General features: G+C 38.1%; 2 protein-coding genes across 3 annotated transcripts in view; one reads left to right on the top strand and one right to left on the bottom strand.

The window, feature by feature from the left end:
* Positions 1–2003, top strand: part of LOC127802700 (F-box protein At1g55000-like) — a 36919-nt gene extending 34916 nt beyond the window's left edge. For both annotated transcript variants that reach the window (XM_052338671.1, XM_052338672.1), the window contains one exon: positions 1287–2003. In XM_052338671.1, the coding sequence (XP_052194631.1) occupies positions 1287–1661 (375 nt within the window). In that variant the 3' untranslated portion in view covers positions 1662–2003. The remainder of the gene's footprint in view (positions 1–1286) is intronic.
* A 324-nt stretch (positions 2004–2327) lies between these two features.
* On the bottom strand, positions 2328–13665 carry LOC127802699 (vacuole membrane protein KMS1-like). The gene is made up of 8 exons (XM_052338670.1): positions 13228–13665; positions 11930–12141; positions 6278–6356; positions 5704–5991; positions 5263–5420; positions 3443–3559; positions 3139–3321; positions 2328–2852 (listed from the first exon to the last, which is right to left on the bottom strand). The coding sequence occupies exons 1-8, from the start codon at positions 13385–13387 to the stop codon at positions 2655–2657; spliced, it is 1395 nt and encodes a 464-aa protein (XP_052194630.1). The 5' UTR covers positions 13388–13665; the 3' UTR covers positions 2328–2654.
* Positions 13666–15385: the final 1720 nt, after the last annotated feature.

The following is a 15385-nucleotide window of genomic DNA, read 5'->3' as shown; positions in this document are numbered from 1 at the left end:
AAAATGTGTAAAGGTATTTATTAAGTTCTGAGAGGGTGCTGCTGCTGAGAAGTTAGCCTCATGCTTTGAAGCTCACGGAGGTTATAGAACCTTGGAGTTAATAGCTTTTGGGGTAAATCACACCAAAGATCACTAAACTTTAGTGTGTTTTTCATTTTGATCACTAAACTTTAATTCTTTTTAATATGATCACAGAAGTTTAAAAAGTTTTGCAATGTGGTCACATATATGATTTTTCAGCCACTTTATAGCCGGAGTGGGTGACGTGGCGCTGATATGGTAAACAATAAAAATATTCTGCAATAATATTTCAATATAATATTATTATATATTGACACGTAGCACGTTCTAATTAGTTGTCATTGCACAATAATTTTTATTATTTGCCACATTAGCCAGAAAATCTTACATGTGACCACATTGCAAAATTTTTTAAAGTTTACTGACCAAAATGAAAAGCACACTAAAGTTTAGTGATCTTTAGTGTGATTTACCCATAGCTTTTGCTTAGAGTTGGTGGTCAATCATCATTCGTGTGATGAATGTACCAATCATGATCTAATGCATTATTTTCATGTCTTGATAACATACAGCAAGAAATTTACAGGAAAAAAAAAAAGATAACATATAGCAAGAAATAATATTCATGGTTGTGTTGCTGGTGCACCTGTTTGAAACTCTACAACTCCCTGGAAAACATCATTTCTGAATTCTCATGTGCTAGTTACTTCTGGCACCTCATTAAAAAAATTCTTATCTTTCCACAAATGCATTAGGAGAACCCGCAATGACAAAAAACTTGTTATGGCCTGCTTAATCATAAAATACAATAACAATATCACAAGCCTTAATCCTATTAGATGGGGTTGGTCACACATAAATTCTAGCTTTCCAACCATCTCTATCTCAGCCATGACCTCTGTAAGGCTAACAAATGAGATAATGTTTAGAAATAATTTCCATTACATGCTTGAAAGGACCAACCAGTTGATCCATTTTATGATTGTACCTAGCCGGGTTTTGTCCCTTAGGGAACACCCAGTTGGCGTAAGACTCTAGGTTGTCTTCCCCAATGAAAAGAGTGGAATGGAGCCCCATCAAGTTGCCTATACAAAACTGCCTTTTGTCATTGCTATGTTTATTTCTTCTGGTCATGCACTCCTTGATTGTGCATGGTTTTCTTGTTTTGAACTTTTTTTCTTGAGATTTTTCAAACTATTATAGTATTTTTAGTCTTTAGTTGGTGTCAAATGTTTTTGTATGACACTTTTTGTGCATGTCTGTAGGTTATGGACATAAAACGCTTGAACAATATGATGAGTGACCATGGCATATACTCAAGGGAGAGATTGCTAATCCCTGTAGGCAACTTTGACCTTCTGATTGGTGGTACATGCTACATAGAGCTGGATGCTTATGCCAAAAGGGAAGTGGCAGTACTCTATCTGGAGGGAATCCCTGACAGGAAGGCCAACTGCCTGTTGAATAGGGTGTGCTCTGATCGAGGCAAGAGAAGGATAATTGATTCCTTGAAGAGAAGCATGCAAGTCGATGATGGAACTGCTCGATATTACCTTTCCATATCAGATGGTGACCCCCGAGCTGCACTTACAGAATTCTCCGAGGATCTTAGATGGGAGAGAAAGACAGGGTTGGCCTAGATCCATGCTCAATAAATTGACAAGCCTGGACTTGCTGGAAAATTGCAAAGCTTGGTGCTGAGACAGATAAGTCTCAATGCCGGGATACTATTATACATTCACAAAGTATTCATGTACTGGCATTTCATACATTCATCTACGTTCTGTAAAGCCCCCCATGCTTGTGTGCTTCCTGCTTCAAACATGCAATAAGGCGTCTCTAGCTGAACTGTCATTGTTATAAATCAATATGACTACAACTTGGTTCATTGTGTATGATCGAACCGATTGATTTCTGCCCAGACTGCAGCATTCCTTCATTTAGCTGCAATTATCCGAGAGAGTTGCCACCCAATTATTCAAGGACTCGATACTTGATTTGGCCCCTCGGCACCCCACATTATTCAATGGCCGCCTTATCCTGAAAGTCACTGTCTACAAACGAAAATACTGAAGTCAATTTCACTTGGGCTTCTGATGGTGATTTGAGTTTTGACTGATTTTTTTATATAGGCGACCAATATAGTTTACCTTCGTGTTTACAATCCCTATAATTTATTTTTTTAACACATTTTGTAAGATAAATATATTTTGACCAAAAAATGTGCCACTTATGAAACTCTGATATAAAAATGGAGAGGCAAAAAGAAATGCTTCAGCAGAAGGGAGCAAAAGAAACTAAAGATATGGAGCTAGCAACCAAAATATTAAAACCTCTTCTGAGCACAAGTAGACACGTCAGTGATAATTATACAAACATCTAGCTACTTCCCATCGACAAGATGTAAGATGGGTACCAAAGCCTACCCTAAACCAGCCAACTAAATGATGGAAAAGACCTTCATCTTCCCCCTCCATCTACTTATATGTTTCGTATATACTAAATGACGCGGAGGCTAATGAGAGAGAGAACATTGGAGCCCCCAATCAACACAATTGCGCTAATATTTCTACCACTAGAAATCAATTTTCAGGGATAGCAACCAAAATGAGTTGCAGGTGAAGTCGGGGAACTTAATCAACAGCTTGGCTGGTATCGCCTAATGTTTGCGAAGTAGGCGAACTGCTTGCTAACGAGGCCAATTCCTTTTTCTGTAGTTCCTTCAGAAAGCTCTGGGCAGTTGCTGTTACTATCTTCATGGAGAAGTTTAGAAGCATGAGCCACACTACGGTGTTCCAAACGGAAGCAAATGACAAGTTCCAGTTCTTCACCTGAAAGAACGAGCGGAGTAAATATATAGAAGCAAAAAGAAAAAAGAGTGCATATATTCATGGAAGCCGGGTATTTATGTAGCAAGCCTCTTGCAGAAATATATCTGCAACTGCAGTTATCAGAATTATGCTTACCAACCTCTCATACCGACTGACATGAACAATTTCACTTTTTAACAAATGCTAGAAATGTGCATGAACACGATGTCCCTCACATGACAGAACAGAATCCAGACAACTGACGTCCTAAATGAATTAAGTCGTGTTCTCTGACAACAAAAGGTACCTTCTTCATGTTAGAGGGAGTTGAAGGAGAGGCCGTCATATACTTCTCTTTCACAGTATGCAGTTTTCGAATGAGGTTGGGCAGAATAAAAGAAAGTCCCGGAACAAGACTGAACACTCTAACCAACTGATTTTCTACCATGTCGAGGAGTTGATTGTTGAAAAGCAAGATGATAAAAACTGTCTGCAACAATAAAGAGCAGGAACTCCTTGTAGTGAAACATAATAAGTGTACTATAAAGCAGCAAAAAAAAAAAAAAAAGCACGACAAAAGGCAGATTATGGGATCTAAGAAGAACATGAACCTGTATGTGAGTCTTGATAATTGCCTTTCCTGCAAGTGTAGCCAAAAAGAACTTCCAAAACGGGATGCCAAGTTGTCCACACATGATGCCGGCAAGATCAAATAGCGGATTAGGCACCTGAGGATTATTCACATTACCCACAGAACATAAATCTTAATGGAGGCAAAGACTAGTGCAACTGCAAGCCTATGAGGTTAGATGAAAAGATGAAGGAATGCTTTCTAATTATGCTGAAAGCTACATGCTACCTTTCCTGTTAAACAAAAACCAATTACATCAGGGATCTACATTCAAGGAGAATCACCTCTTCTAATTATGACCATCATTCAATACATAACCAAGCAATATATAGAGATCAAAAAGAGTTACAACACCAAGTAAGTTGCCAGTTATTTCCTTTTTATCTCCAAAATGGGACAACCAATAAACATAGTTGTAAACTCGTACAGCATCAATGTTGGTCCATCAATTTTGATCCATGACTTGTAAGACACATTAAAATGCTAAAAACTAGTAGGATCTATGGGTATCAGGTTCCAGGCTGTTTCTGTTCTTCCCCAGGAGGGAACCACACGAGCTTTCTTCTTTTGGATTGAATATGGACCACATAGCTACCTCCAAAAGTTAATCTCAGAGAGAGAGAGAGAGAGAGAGAGAGAGGGAGAGAGAGGAACTTCAGGCTGTGATTTGTCTCAGGCAAGGAATAGAAACCTGAGATCAACTTCATGTCCTGCCTTTGAGAGATGGAAATCTGAATTTAATGTCTGATTATTATTGTTAAGTCACGTTCTACTGAGAACAACTAAAAAGAAATAACTCATAGAAAAGTATAAGATATCTTATCATGACCTCATGCTTCAAGGTAAAGCAACTCATTCAACAGAGATAACCCAACGGCCTCCAATTACATATCAACTATTTGGGACTCTACTGCTAAGACATGAATTCTTTGAATGTTATCCCCCAAATCCCCAATTCAACAAGATGTGGTTGTATTCTGAAGTAACAGCTGTTCAAGGATACAAGTTCACAAACCCTCCCCAAGCACCAGGTTGACAAGCAAATTAGCAAAATAAGAAATAAGGAATTACAGAAGATTATTATACTGGCAACATATGAAAAATTGCATATGCTATAGTTTGTACCTACTATAAATTTCATATGCTGTTAGTATCCAGGGAAAGCACATTGGCAAGCAGTTAATCCATTCTAAAATACTTGTCGGGTACTTCAGATGCTCACTTGGAGTTTGGACAAAGTGGTAATACTCTTACAGGCTATGCAAATTTAGATTATGATAGAGATTTTGATAAAATAGCATCTCCCACAGGTTGTGTGTTTCATCTTGGTGGAAGTATTCTCAGTTGGAACTTTACAGCCTGCAGTTGCATTATTTACTGCAGAGGCAGGCTATATGGCAATTGCAGAGGCAATCAAGGAAACTATATAGTTAAGAGGTTTGTTGAAAAATAACACATTGATATCAGGTATCGCTTTATCAGAGGTTGTTTCATAGGGTGACATCACTATAAGAAAAGTTCATACAGAGACAATCCAGCATATATGTTGACTAAATCTCTCAGTTCAGGCAAATTCAAGCATTTCCCTCTTTCATTTGCTTTTTGACTTTACTAGAGGATTACAAGTAACTAATAGCAAAATAACAACTTAGCAACTTCATAGGAACTGATCTTGATAAATAGGAAATAACAAATATGCTAACAGCTCTTATTCAAATGCAACTAACTCTTAATTTATGGAAGATCATATATGTATCACATTCTGTCACAGAGAACAAGAGAGAGTTGAAGCAAAATTACCGAAGCAAGAACCAAAATTGTAAAACAGTTCAGATGTTGAGAGTGTGAAAGGAGCCATTGTTTGATTTGCTTTATGTGATTAGCTAAGATGCCGTTGTCTTCTTTAGAGGAGGAATCCATATCTTCCACAACTGTGGGTGTGCTGCCTGATAAACTAGCTGCACACACATATTAACTTAATAGGCATCAACTTAATCAAGAGAATTCCAGTTACTAATCTATTATCATCTATAGAAAATAAGAAAGTACACAAGAGAAAGGCACAGCTCACACTGCTTTTATACCAAAACATGGGGTGCCTAAATTCTGTTTGCCCTTCATCTTAGGATTTTTTGGATAGACTTTCAGTTTATTTATAAGCTGAAACTTTATTTATAAGTAGTATTTACATTCTTCAAGAGTATAGTAACAGGAGTATAAGTAGTTAACTGGAGATATTACCAGCCCTAGATATGAAGTAGGGAGGAAGCTCTCCAAGTGCAGTTCCAATTCCCCAAATAACAGCCTCCAACTGAACCTGTGCCAGTATGCTACTAAATGGAACCTGTGATTCATACAATGGTGGTCCAAACTTGTCGCAGTCTCTGTCCAGCCATGATGGACCACTTTTCAGTTGGATTGTATCATATGGTGCCATTTTAAGATCAACCCGCCCACAATGCACAGCCTTAATGGTAAATAGGGCAATGTGTGGCCCCAAATACAAAACAAATGTGTGTAAACCAGATCCTGAGAGAGAGAGAGAGAGAGAGAGGTGATGAGTAAATTTTGTTTGGAAAAGTAGCTGCAAAAGCTTTTATTCACCAAGCAAATCTGTCAAGAAAATTCCACAGGCTAGACTGGACAAAAGTAGAGTAAAAGAGAGGATAATATGTTCATTTTACAGAAAAAGTATGTTTAACAAATACTTATTTGAGAATGCTTAAGCACAAGGGTTAACAATGAAGAATATTCCAAATGTAACATAAGTATACCATGAAAAACACTCCAAAGGAGAAGGCTGATTTTCACTTACCCAAACCAATTGAAGATGCCACACCAAGGGCTAACCACCATAGTCCAAAACGGAGATAACGAAAGAACTCCTTAACATGCTGGAATATCATCAAAGTAAAACCATAACTTAAAGGTAGCTCCATTAAATTTGCATAGAAGGATCCACAGGATTTTGCAAGAAGAAAAAGTAAAGTAAATATAGGACAGCAGCAGGCTTCTAATTAGAGAAAATAGACAGTATGCAACAATTAGTGGTTGAAATTGATAGCCATTCCAAAGAATGTTTCTTGCCCAAGAACTGATATACTCAATGGACATGACAACATGAGATGTATTCTCATAATGGAGCTAAAAGTGATTGTTAACATAAAAGGAAAGGAAAGAAGAAGAGGTTGCAGCCTGTTTTGGAATGCTTTATTTAAGGAATGATTTATTTAAGATTTTGATTAGATTAGTTTCTTAAAACAGATTAGGAATCTTTCCTAATCCCATTGTATCATAATCTTTCCTAAATGTGTTGTAATCCTTCCTATTGTAAACTTTCTATAGCTGTAATTTCCAACCCTATAACTAGGGCTGCACATAATGAATATTTATGCTTTCTGTTCGAAATCTTCATGGTATCAGAGCCACTTCCGATTGCCCTATGATTTCCGGCCTTCATTGCTTTCTGTATTTCAGTCCATTCCCCAGCCTTCATTGTTGATCCCTTGGTCTTCTTCCTTGATTGTTTCTGGCCGATTGTTGCCATATTTTCAGTCGCTCAAGCCTCGAAATTCCTTCTTGTCTTTGCCTTCATTGCCAGACATTTTTCTTTCTGATCATGTCAGAAATATCAGAAATAACGCCAGTTTCAGCCATGACATCCGGTGAGAATAATGGAGTTGATGCTCCAATAGGAGGTTTTTCTTCCAACGATTTACCAAGGGTGCATCAGTCATACAGGCTAGACGGACGCAACTACTTATAGTGGGCACAGCTAGTTCGAACATTCCTAAAGGGTAAGGGACAGATTCGCCACTTGGCAGAGCCTAGTCCACAGAAATCTGATCCAGGGTTTAATGCTTGGGATATAGAGGATTCCATGATCATGTCATGGCTATGGAATGCCATGTAACCAGAGGTTAGTACAAATTACATGTTTTTGTCCTCTGTTAAAGATATATGGGAAACGGTTAGGCGTACCTACTCTAAGATTCAAGATGCGTCGGTTATTTACGAGGTTAAGATGAAGTTACATAGTACTAAGCAAGGGGTCTCAACAATCATTGAATATTACAACAAAATGAATGGTTTTTGGCTGGAACTTGACCACTACCAGAACATTAAAATGGAATGTGGGAAAGATGTAGCCACTCTTCATTCAATTTTTGAAAGGGATAGAGTTGTAGAGTTCTTGGTTGGACTTAATAATGAGTATGATCAAGTTCGAGTGCAGATTCTTGGAAGGGAAAAACTTCCATCCCTTAATGAAGTGTTTTCAGTTGTTCGAAGTGAAGAAAACAGGAGGACAACAATGCTGGGTGATATGACTTCTGAAGGATTAGCAATGTTTACAAACAAAGGAGCAGGGTCCAGATTTAAACCACTGCAAGGAAGAGGTGATGTGCAAGGTAGGCTGCATGGAAAGGAAGGTATGTGGACTGATGGACAGAACAAAACACATAGAACAGAAGGATTATGGTGTTCTCATTGCAAGAGGTCGAGGCATACTCGAGAGACATGTTTTAAATTGCATGGGAAGGAGGCTGTGTTGCAGAAACTAGGGGGCTTTAAGAATATGACCTCTCGAAATCAGGCCTATTTTTCAAATAAGCAAGAAGAGCTGGTGGAAAAAACTGAGGCAGCACCCGAGTTGGAGCAGAATCAACTGAAAGCTGATGAAATCAGCAAGCTTGCTGATGAAGTTAGCAAACTCAAGATGTTCTTGAAAACTCTTCAAGATGAATCATGCTCTATTGCCCGGCAAAATAATCAGCCAGGTAATAGTTTCCATTTGAGTTCTTTAACAGCCTCTAAAACCAATAGGAATGATATATGGATTCTAGATTCAGGAGCTACAGACCATATGTCCTCTAATCCAAATGTTTTTGATACCTATCAGCCTCTTGTGACACCTAAACAGATTGTTATTGCTAATGGGACTTCTATTCCTATCAAAGGTCAGGGACAAGTCACTCTCAGTCCTAAACTTTATGTTCAAAGAGTCTTGCATGTTCCTAATTTGTCCACTAACTTGATTTCAGTTCATCAACTCACCAAGGATCTAAATTGTCGAATAATTTTCTCTCCTTATTCTTGTGAGTTTCAGGAAATGGCTACGGGGAGGATGATTGGAGCTGTTGAGGAGAAACATGGGCTGTATGTTTTGAGAAAGGAGACCTTGCAACCCCATCACATTCAATTCAGATTTTAGCCTAAATCAGCCTGCACTTCTCAGTCTTCTAGTAGTGACATTTGGCTTCATCACTACCGCTTTGGGCATCCACATTTTCCCTTACTCAAAGCTATGTTTCCTGTTTTATTTGAACATGTGGATCCTAGTGTTTTTCATTGTGATGTATGTGAACTTTCCAAACATCATCGTGTTTCCTATCCTACTAGTAATAAAAGATCCTCACATCCTTTTGCTCTCATTCATTTGGATGTTTGGGATCCATCTAGGATTCTCAATTGTTCTGGGGCTAGATGGTTTGTTACCTTCATAGATGATTGTACTAGAATGACTTGGGTTTTCCTTCTTAAGGATAAGGCTATTGTTAGCACTGTGTTACTGCACTTTTATTCAAGGATTCTAACTCAATTTGGTACTCTTATTCTGAAATTTCGAACTGATAATGCAAGGGATTATTTTAATCAACACTTGCATGAGTTCTTTCAAGACAAAGGGGTTATTCATGAGTCTTCCTGCATCAACACTCCACAACAAAATGGAGTGGCTGAGCGAAAAATGAGACACCTCCTCAATGTCACTAGAACACTTCTTCATCATCATAATGTTCCAAAAATCTTCTGGGGAGAGGCTATCTTGACCGCAACCTATCTAATCAATCGGGTACCATCTAGGGTTCTTGGGAACAACAGTCCTTTTCAATGCCATTCTACATTTTTTCCCTCTCTTAACCTACATACCCCTCTTCCTTTTAGGGCCTTTGGTTGTGTAGCCTTTGTTCATGTTCCACCTCATACTCGAGACAAGCTGGACCCTAGGGCACTTAGGTGTCTTTTCCTTGGTTATTCCCCTACACAAAAAGGCTATAAGTGCTATCATCCCCCTACAGAAAAATTCTTGTTTCAAAAGATGTGACTTTTGTTGAGTCACAACCCTACTTCGGTCATTCTACCCTTGGTCTTCAGGGGGAGAATCATACGATTGAAGACCACGTGTCCAATCTCCTTCCTAGTCTTGACCTTGGTCCACATTCTTCAACATCAATAGACCCTAAATATTCTATTCCTAATCCTGCCCTGCATACTGGTTCTGTCCCCTTATCTTCGAGTGATCACTCTGGTTCTGTCCCAAATGACTACCCAAGCCCTAAGCAAACTCATCAACCTGGATTATCAACATCTCCAGTAAGGTTCAAGGGCTCTCCTTTTGTGTATCACAGGAAACAACAGTTCATGCCTCATTCTCAGCATGAAACAACATCCAATCCCTAGCCAGATTCTATGAAGGTTTGTTCCCTTGATCCTGTTCATTCCTTTGCTACTGATTTGGATATTCCTATTGCTGTTAGAAAAGGTGTTAGAAGATGCACTCAGCATCCTCTAGACAACTATCTCTCCTATCACAGGTTGTCCTCAAAACATATAAGTTTTTTGACCACTCTAGATACCATTGTTATTCCTAATTCTGTGGAAGAGACTTTAAAGGATAAAAAATGGGAACTAGCCATGCAGGAGGAGATGTGGGCATTAAAGAAAAACAACACATGGGATTTGGTACCTAAGCCAAAGGGAGTGGTTCCAGTGGGCTGTAGGTGGGTGTTCAACCTAAAGTACAATGCAGACGGCTCATTAGAGATGTATAAGGCTCGATTGGTGGCCAAAGGCTACATCCAGACATATGGAATTGATTACCTGGAGACTTTTGCTCCAGTGGCCAAGATGACCACGGTAAGAATTCTCTTGTCCTTAACAGCTCATTATGGATGGAAATTACATCAACTAGATGTGAAGAATGCATTTCTTCATGGTGATTTAGAAGAAGAGGTCTTCATGGAGCAACCACCAGGATTTAAGGAAGGAAAAGGAGATGAGGTGTGTGGACTTAAAAAGGCACTATATGGCCTCAAGCAGTCACCAAGAACTTGGTTTGATAGGTTCTCTAAAGCTATGAAGTGTATGGGGTATCACCAAAGTAGAGGAGACCATACTCTCTTCTTCAAGCACTCGGGAAAGGGAAAAATAACTGCATTGTTGGTTTATGTGGATGACATCATTGTGATAGGAAATGATATGGATGAACAACAAGATCTAAGGAGCAAACTGGCCCAAAATTTTGAGATCAAAAACTTGGGATTACTTAAGTATTTTTTGGGAATAGAGGTAGCCTACTCCAAAGAAGGTATATTTCTATCCCAACGTAAATATGTATTGGATCTTTTGAAGGAGACAGGTTTATTGGGAAGCAAAGGAGCATGTACTCCAGTAGAGCCTAATGTGAAATTAGGAGAAGACATCGAAAGCCTACCAGTGGATAAAGGCAGATATCAGAGGTTAGTAGGGCATTTGATTTACTTATCACACACTAGGCCAGATATAGCCCATGCAGTGAGTTTAGTAAGTCAATTTATGCATTGCCCGACAGAGAGTCATATGCAGGCTGTAAGGAGAATATTGTGCTACTTGAAAACAGCCCCAGGTAAAGGAATCTTATTTAAAGTAGGAAGTGTTTTGGATATACAGGGGTATACAGATGCAGACTATGCTAGATTTGTAAGTGATAGAAGATCTACTACAGGGTATTGCATGTTTTTAGGAGGGAACTTAGTCTCTTGGCAAAGTAAGAAGCAGAGCATAGTGGCAAGGTCGAGTGCTGAAGTCGAGTTTAGGGCTATGGCACTTAGCCTATGTGAGTTACTATAGATGAGGATTGTGCTAGAAGATTTGAAGATTGATGTCAAGGAACCAATCAAGTTATTTTGTGACAACCAATCAGCCATAAGCATTGCACATAATCCTGTACAGCATGACAGGACCAAGCACGTTGAGATTGATCGACATTTTATAAAGGAAAAGTTTAAAAAAGGTATCATTCAAATTCCCTATGTTTCTTCTGAAAAACAGGCAGCAGATTGTTTGACAAAAGGATTGCCAACTAGAAGATTTGAAGATCTAATATGCAAGTTGGGAATGATAGATATTCATTCACCAGCTTGAGGGGGAGTGTTAACATAAAAGGAAAGGAAAGAAGAAGAGGTTGCAGCCTGTTTTGGAATGCTTTATTTAAGGAATGATTTATTTAAGATTTTGATTAGATTAGTTTCTTAAAACAGATTAGGAATCTTTCCTAATCCCATTGTATCATAATCTTTCCTAAATGTGTTGTAATCCTTCCTATTGTAAACTTTCTATAGCTATAATTTCCAACCCTATAACTAGGGCTGCACATAATGAATATTTATGCTTTCTGTTTGAAATCTTCAGTGATTTAAACTGCACATACCTCTTCATCAGGTCTTCCAATAGTTGTAACTGCTATAGCAATACCCACTGCCAAAATGTTCAAAACCACAAGGAAACTGCGCTTTCTAAAGATACCCAGAAATGGTTGTTGAAGACATTGGAGAACAGCCAAAGCAAAATATTTTAAGGTCCTCAAGGGCTGTGTCATCAATGTCAGATTTTGTAACTCCTGCAGATGCTTCTCATGAATTCCTGAAGAAGTGAGAAAATCAATCTGTTAAAGACAACGGTGAATACCTTCCCACATTACCTTACTGAGAAAAAAAAAAAAACTAAAATAATCAATTAAATAAAAAACGGTTTGTCTTATTATGAAAGGTGAATTATACTGCTAGTCCGTGAACTTTGCACCTGCAACGAATTGGTCATTGTACTTTAATTTGTTATTGTAGCCACTAAACTTTGATTTTTGTTGCAATTTAGTCCCTCTTTTGAGTTTTTGCCAAATTCTATTAATGAAATTCAGTGTGTATGCATTAATATAACCTCCAAAATCACTTGATCGGGGATTTAGATTAATTTTAAAATTGAATGATTTTAAGGTCTATATTAATTACCACATTAGTTTTTATTAATAGAATTTGACAAAAAATCAAAAGTGGATCTGAATTTTAACAAAAATATGAATTTTACAATTTAGTGCTATTAGTTACAACAATAGTGCCTCTTCCCTTTAGCATGAGAAAGTTAATTCCAGTCTAACCTTCCTACTTGCATCTGCAACTAATTTTCTTAGAAAATTTATGCATAGACCCCAAAGAACTACCCAAGTTAAAAGAATCTTCCCATGTTTTGAGGGACAAGAAGAAACATTGATTCTTTTAGCATTTCCATGAAGTGAAATATGTGAAACATATATTCCATACTGTTTTGCAACAAAACAACCTAATTATTTAATCTATGGCCCTGCCTCTGCCCCTGATTTCTCCTATTAAGATACAGTTATTCAGATCGTTTCAGCATTTTAACCCAAAAGCCAGACCACGATTTAGCTCCTCAAACAAAATGTACAGATCTTCATATGATAAGCACACCTCGTCGAGCTAAATTTTCCATTTTCTCGGGTAAAAAGAAAAAATAAAAGAAAATAATTATATGAGGAATGGAATGTTAAATTAAATTCTCTTCTTGTCATGCAACCTCTGAGCAACCAAGGAACAGTAACAAGAAATAGCAGAATTGAAGGTTTCTAAGCTTGATTGGAACTATACTTCTGAACTCCAACCGATAAAACAAACCACAAAACACAACTGCAGATGAACAAACAACAACACTAACCTGATACGTACGAGTCGGCATCAACCTGAGAATCAGGAATACGAGTGGAAGAAGAAGAAGAAGAAGAAGAAGATGAAGATGCTAAAGAGACCGGTTGTCCAAGGGATTCCATCGTTCTTCCGGCCTGCACACCTTTTAGCGAATCATCAACAGCGTGCATACAAATACAGCCACCCGCCGCACAATTCTATACCAGAGGAGATAGGGCCGGCCTCAGGAATCAGGAACGCGGAGCTTTCCCAGCGAACGGGAAAGGAAATTTCTTCGAATTCGGGAGCGAACAGGCCAGAAGAAGAAGCAATAATTGCAACGCGTCAAATTCGAAGAATCTGCTTCAGAGAGTAATACAGCTAGAGGTAAAAGGGGGACGTCTGTGTCTGCGCTAACGACGAACGAGCGTTCGTTCGCCCCGCCACCGCCCCCGACGCGTAGATAAAAGAGAATTTAACTGATTCGAAGGTTTTATTTGGTGGTTAGGTTAAGAATCTTTCCCATCTCATATCAACCAATAGGGATGATTAGAGATAGCCTCGCTTATTTATTTAATAAATATTTCAAATATATTATTTTGTGTTTATATTTTTTAAATATAAAATTTAATTTTAAATAAGTAATTAAGACTTATTTTGATAAAATATATAAATAAATTTTATCTCTATAACTATTGTAACCCATTTTACAAGAGAAGTGAAGTTTTCCTGAATAAAGTGTAATAAATGAGGAATTTCTCTTCTGCAGTCAAGTCTTCTCCTTAGATAGTGATACTCTTGACAACCACTCCATAACTTGTCGAGACACTTTCCCAAGGAATTGAGAAATATAAAGGGAGGCTCTCTTTTGGACAATTTTTGCCCTAAATTGTCATTTTCAGCAACATTAATGGCGTATAAATACCTTTTAACTCTTCATTTCGGAGAATCTTTCAACCTTTTAACTTCCACATACACTTCTACACACTCATTCTCAGAGAAAACGTGTCATCACTCTCTCAAACAATCCAAGACAAGACACATTCATACATATATTTTACTTACGTCTTCATAATATCATGCAGACGTTTAACTTAAGTATCAGAGAATATGTGCGAGAAAGATCCTCACGTGCCTTTTAATTGGTTATTACCTTGTAAAAGTTTTTCTTGGATAACTATTCATTCTTCTAGATTACAATGATTCGAGCTCCCCTAGACAATGGTGAGCTCCCCACGACCTTGTTCTTTGCCTAGTTCTGTCCCAACTTAACCTATCCGAGTAACAATTTTACTACTTGTATTCTTGGCAACAAAAATATTTCTTATATTTTAAATTATTATTTTTTCTTTCCATTCACATCTTATTTTTAATAGGGTGTCACTCCAATCATAGTTGATAATTTTTTAAATTTATTTTTGTTTAAATATGAAACTACATATTGCCTTAGTTACACTCATATTCTATATGGATTCCTACTTACTATTTAAAATTTGAAACCATAAAACAAAATTGATCTTATAGTTAAGTGATTAAAATTTTATTTTATTTTATTTTTATAACCATAACTATTGTTGTCAAAATATAACAATCTATTTTTAATTGTGGGTAGATGCAAAAGTCTTGTCGTTGTGTACCAGGAGTCGCGTTGCCAACAATGAGAATCTTAGTGAAGAAAGGAGTCTGACGAACGGGTGGGTCTGATGATCAGGTGCCCCAACATGACCAAATGCCCCAAGGTAACTGAGTGCCCCAAGATAACCAAGTGGCCTCTTGATAGGAATTAGCTCCCACATCGAGGTGAGGTGCGGGTGGGGGCATAGATTATGGCATAAACTTTTTCAAGATATCGGACAATGTCCATCTAGGCATCATGCCTTGGAATATGTTAGCCACATCTCGAAGTGCTTGCATGCCCTCAACGTGTTGTTGTCTCAATGCTTCATACTTTTCTCATGGGACCATGTGTGCGGTGGCTGTCGCGAAGTCCCAGCTTGATCGATAGGGGGTATTTGTGAGCCGGTGTTAAGTGGAGGTGGGACTGGCTAGTACCCCACTTGTCAATTCGGGAAAATAGAGCGATCACCTCCCTGTGGCTGAGAGTTGGAAGGGGGCGGAGATGCTCCCTACGAGTGAGAGTCTGGAATAGAGAAAGGCGTTCCTTGTTGAGAGTTTTGCAAATATGGGCA

Source organism: Diospyros lotus, chromosome 5 (genome assembly GCF_014633365.1).
Source record: "Diospyros lotus cultivar Yz01 chromosome 5, ASM1463336v1, whole genome shotgun sequence".
Lineage (NCBI taxonomy): Eukaryota > Viridiplantae > Streptophyta > Magnoliopsida > Ericales > Ebenaceae > Diospyros > Diospyros lotus.
This window is presented reverse-complemented; position numbering and strand designations above follow the sequence as displayed.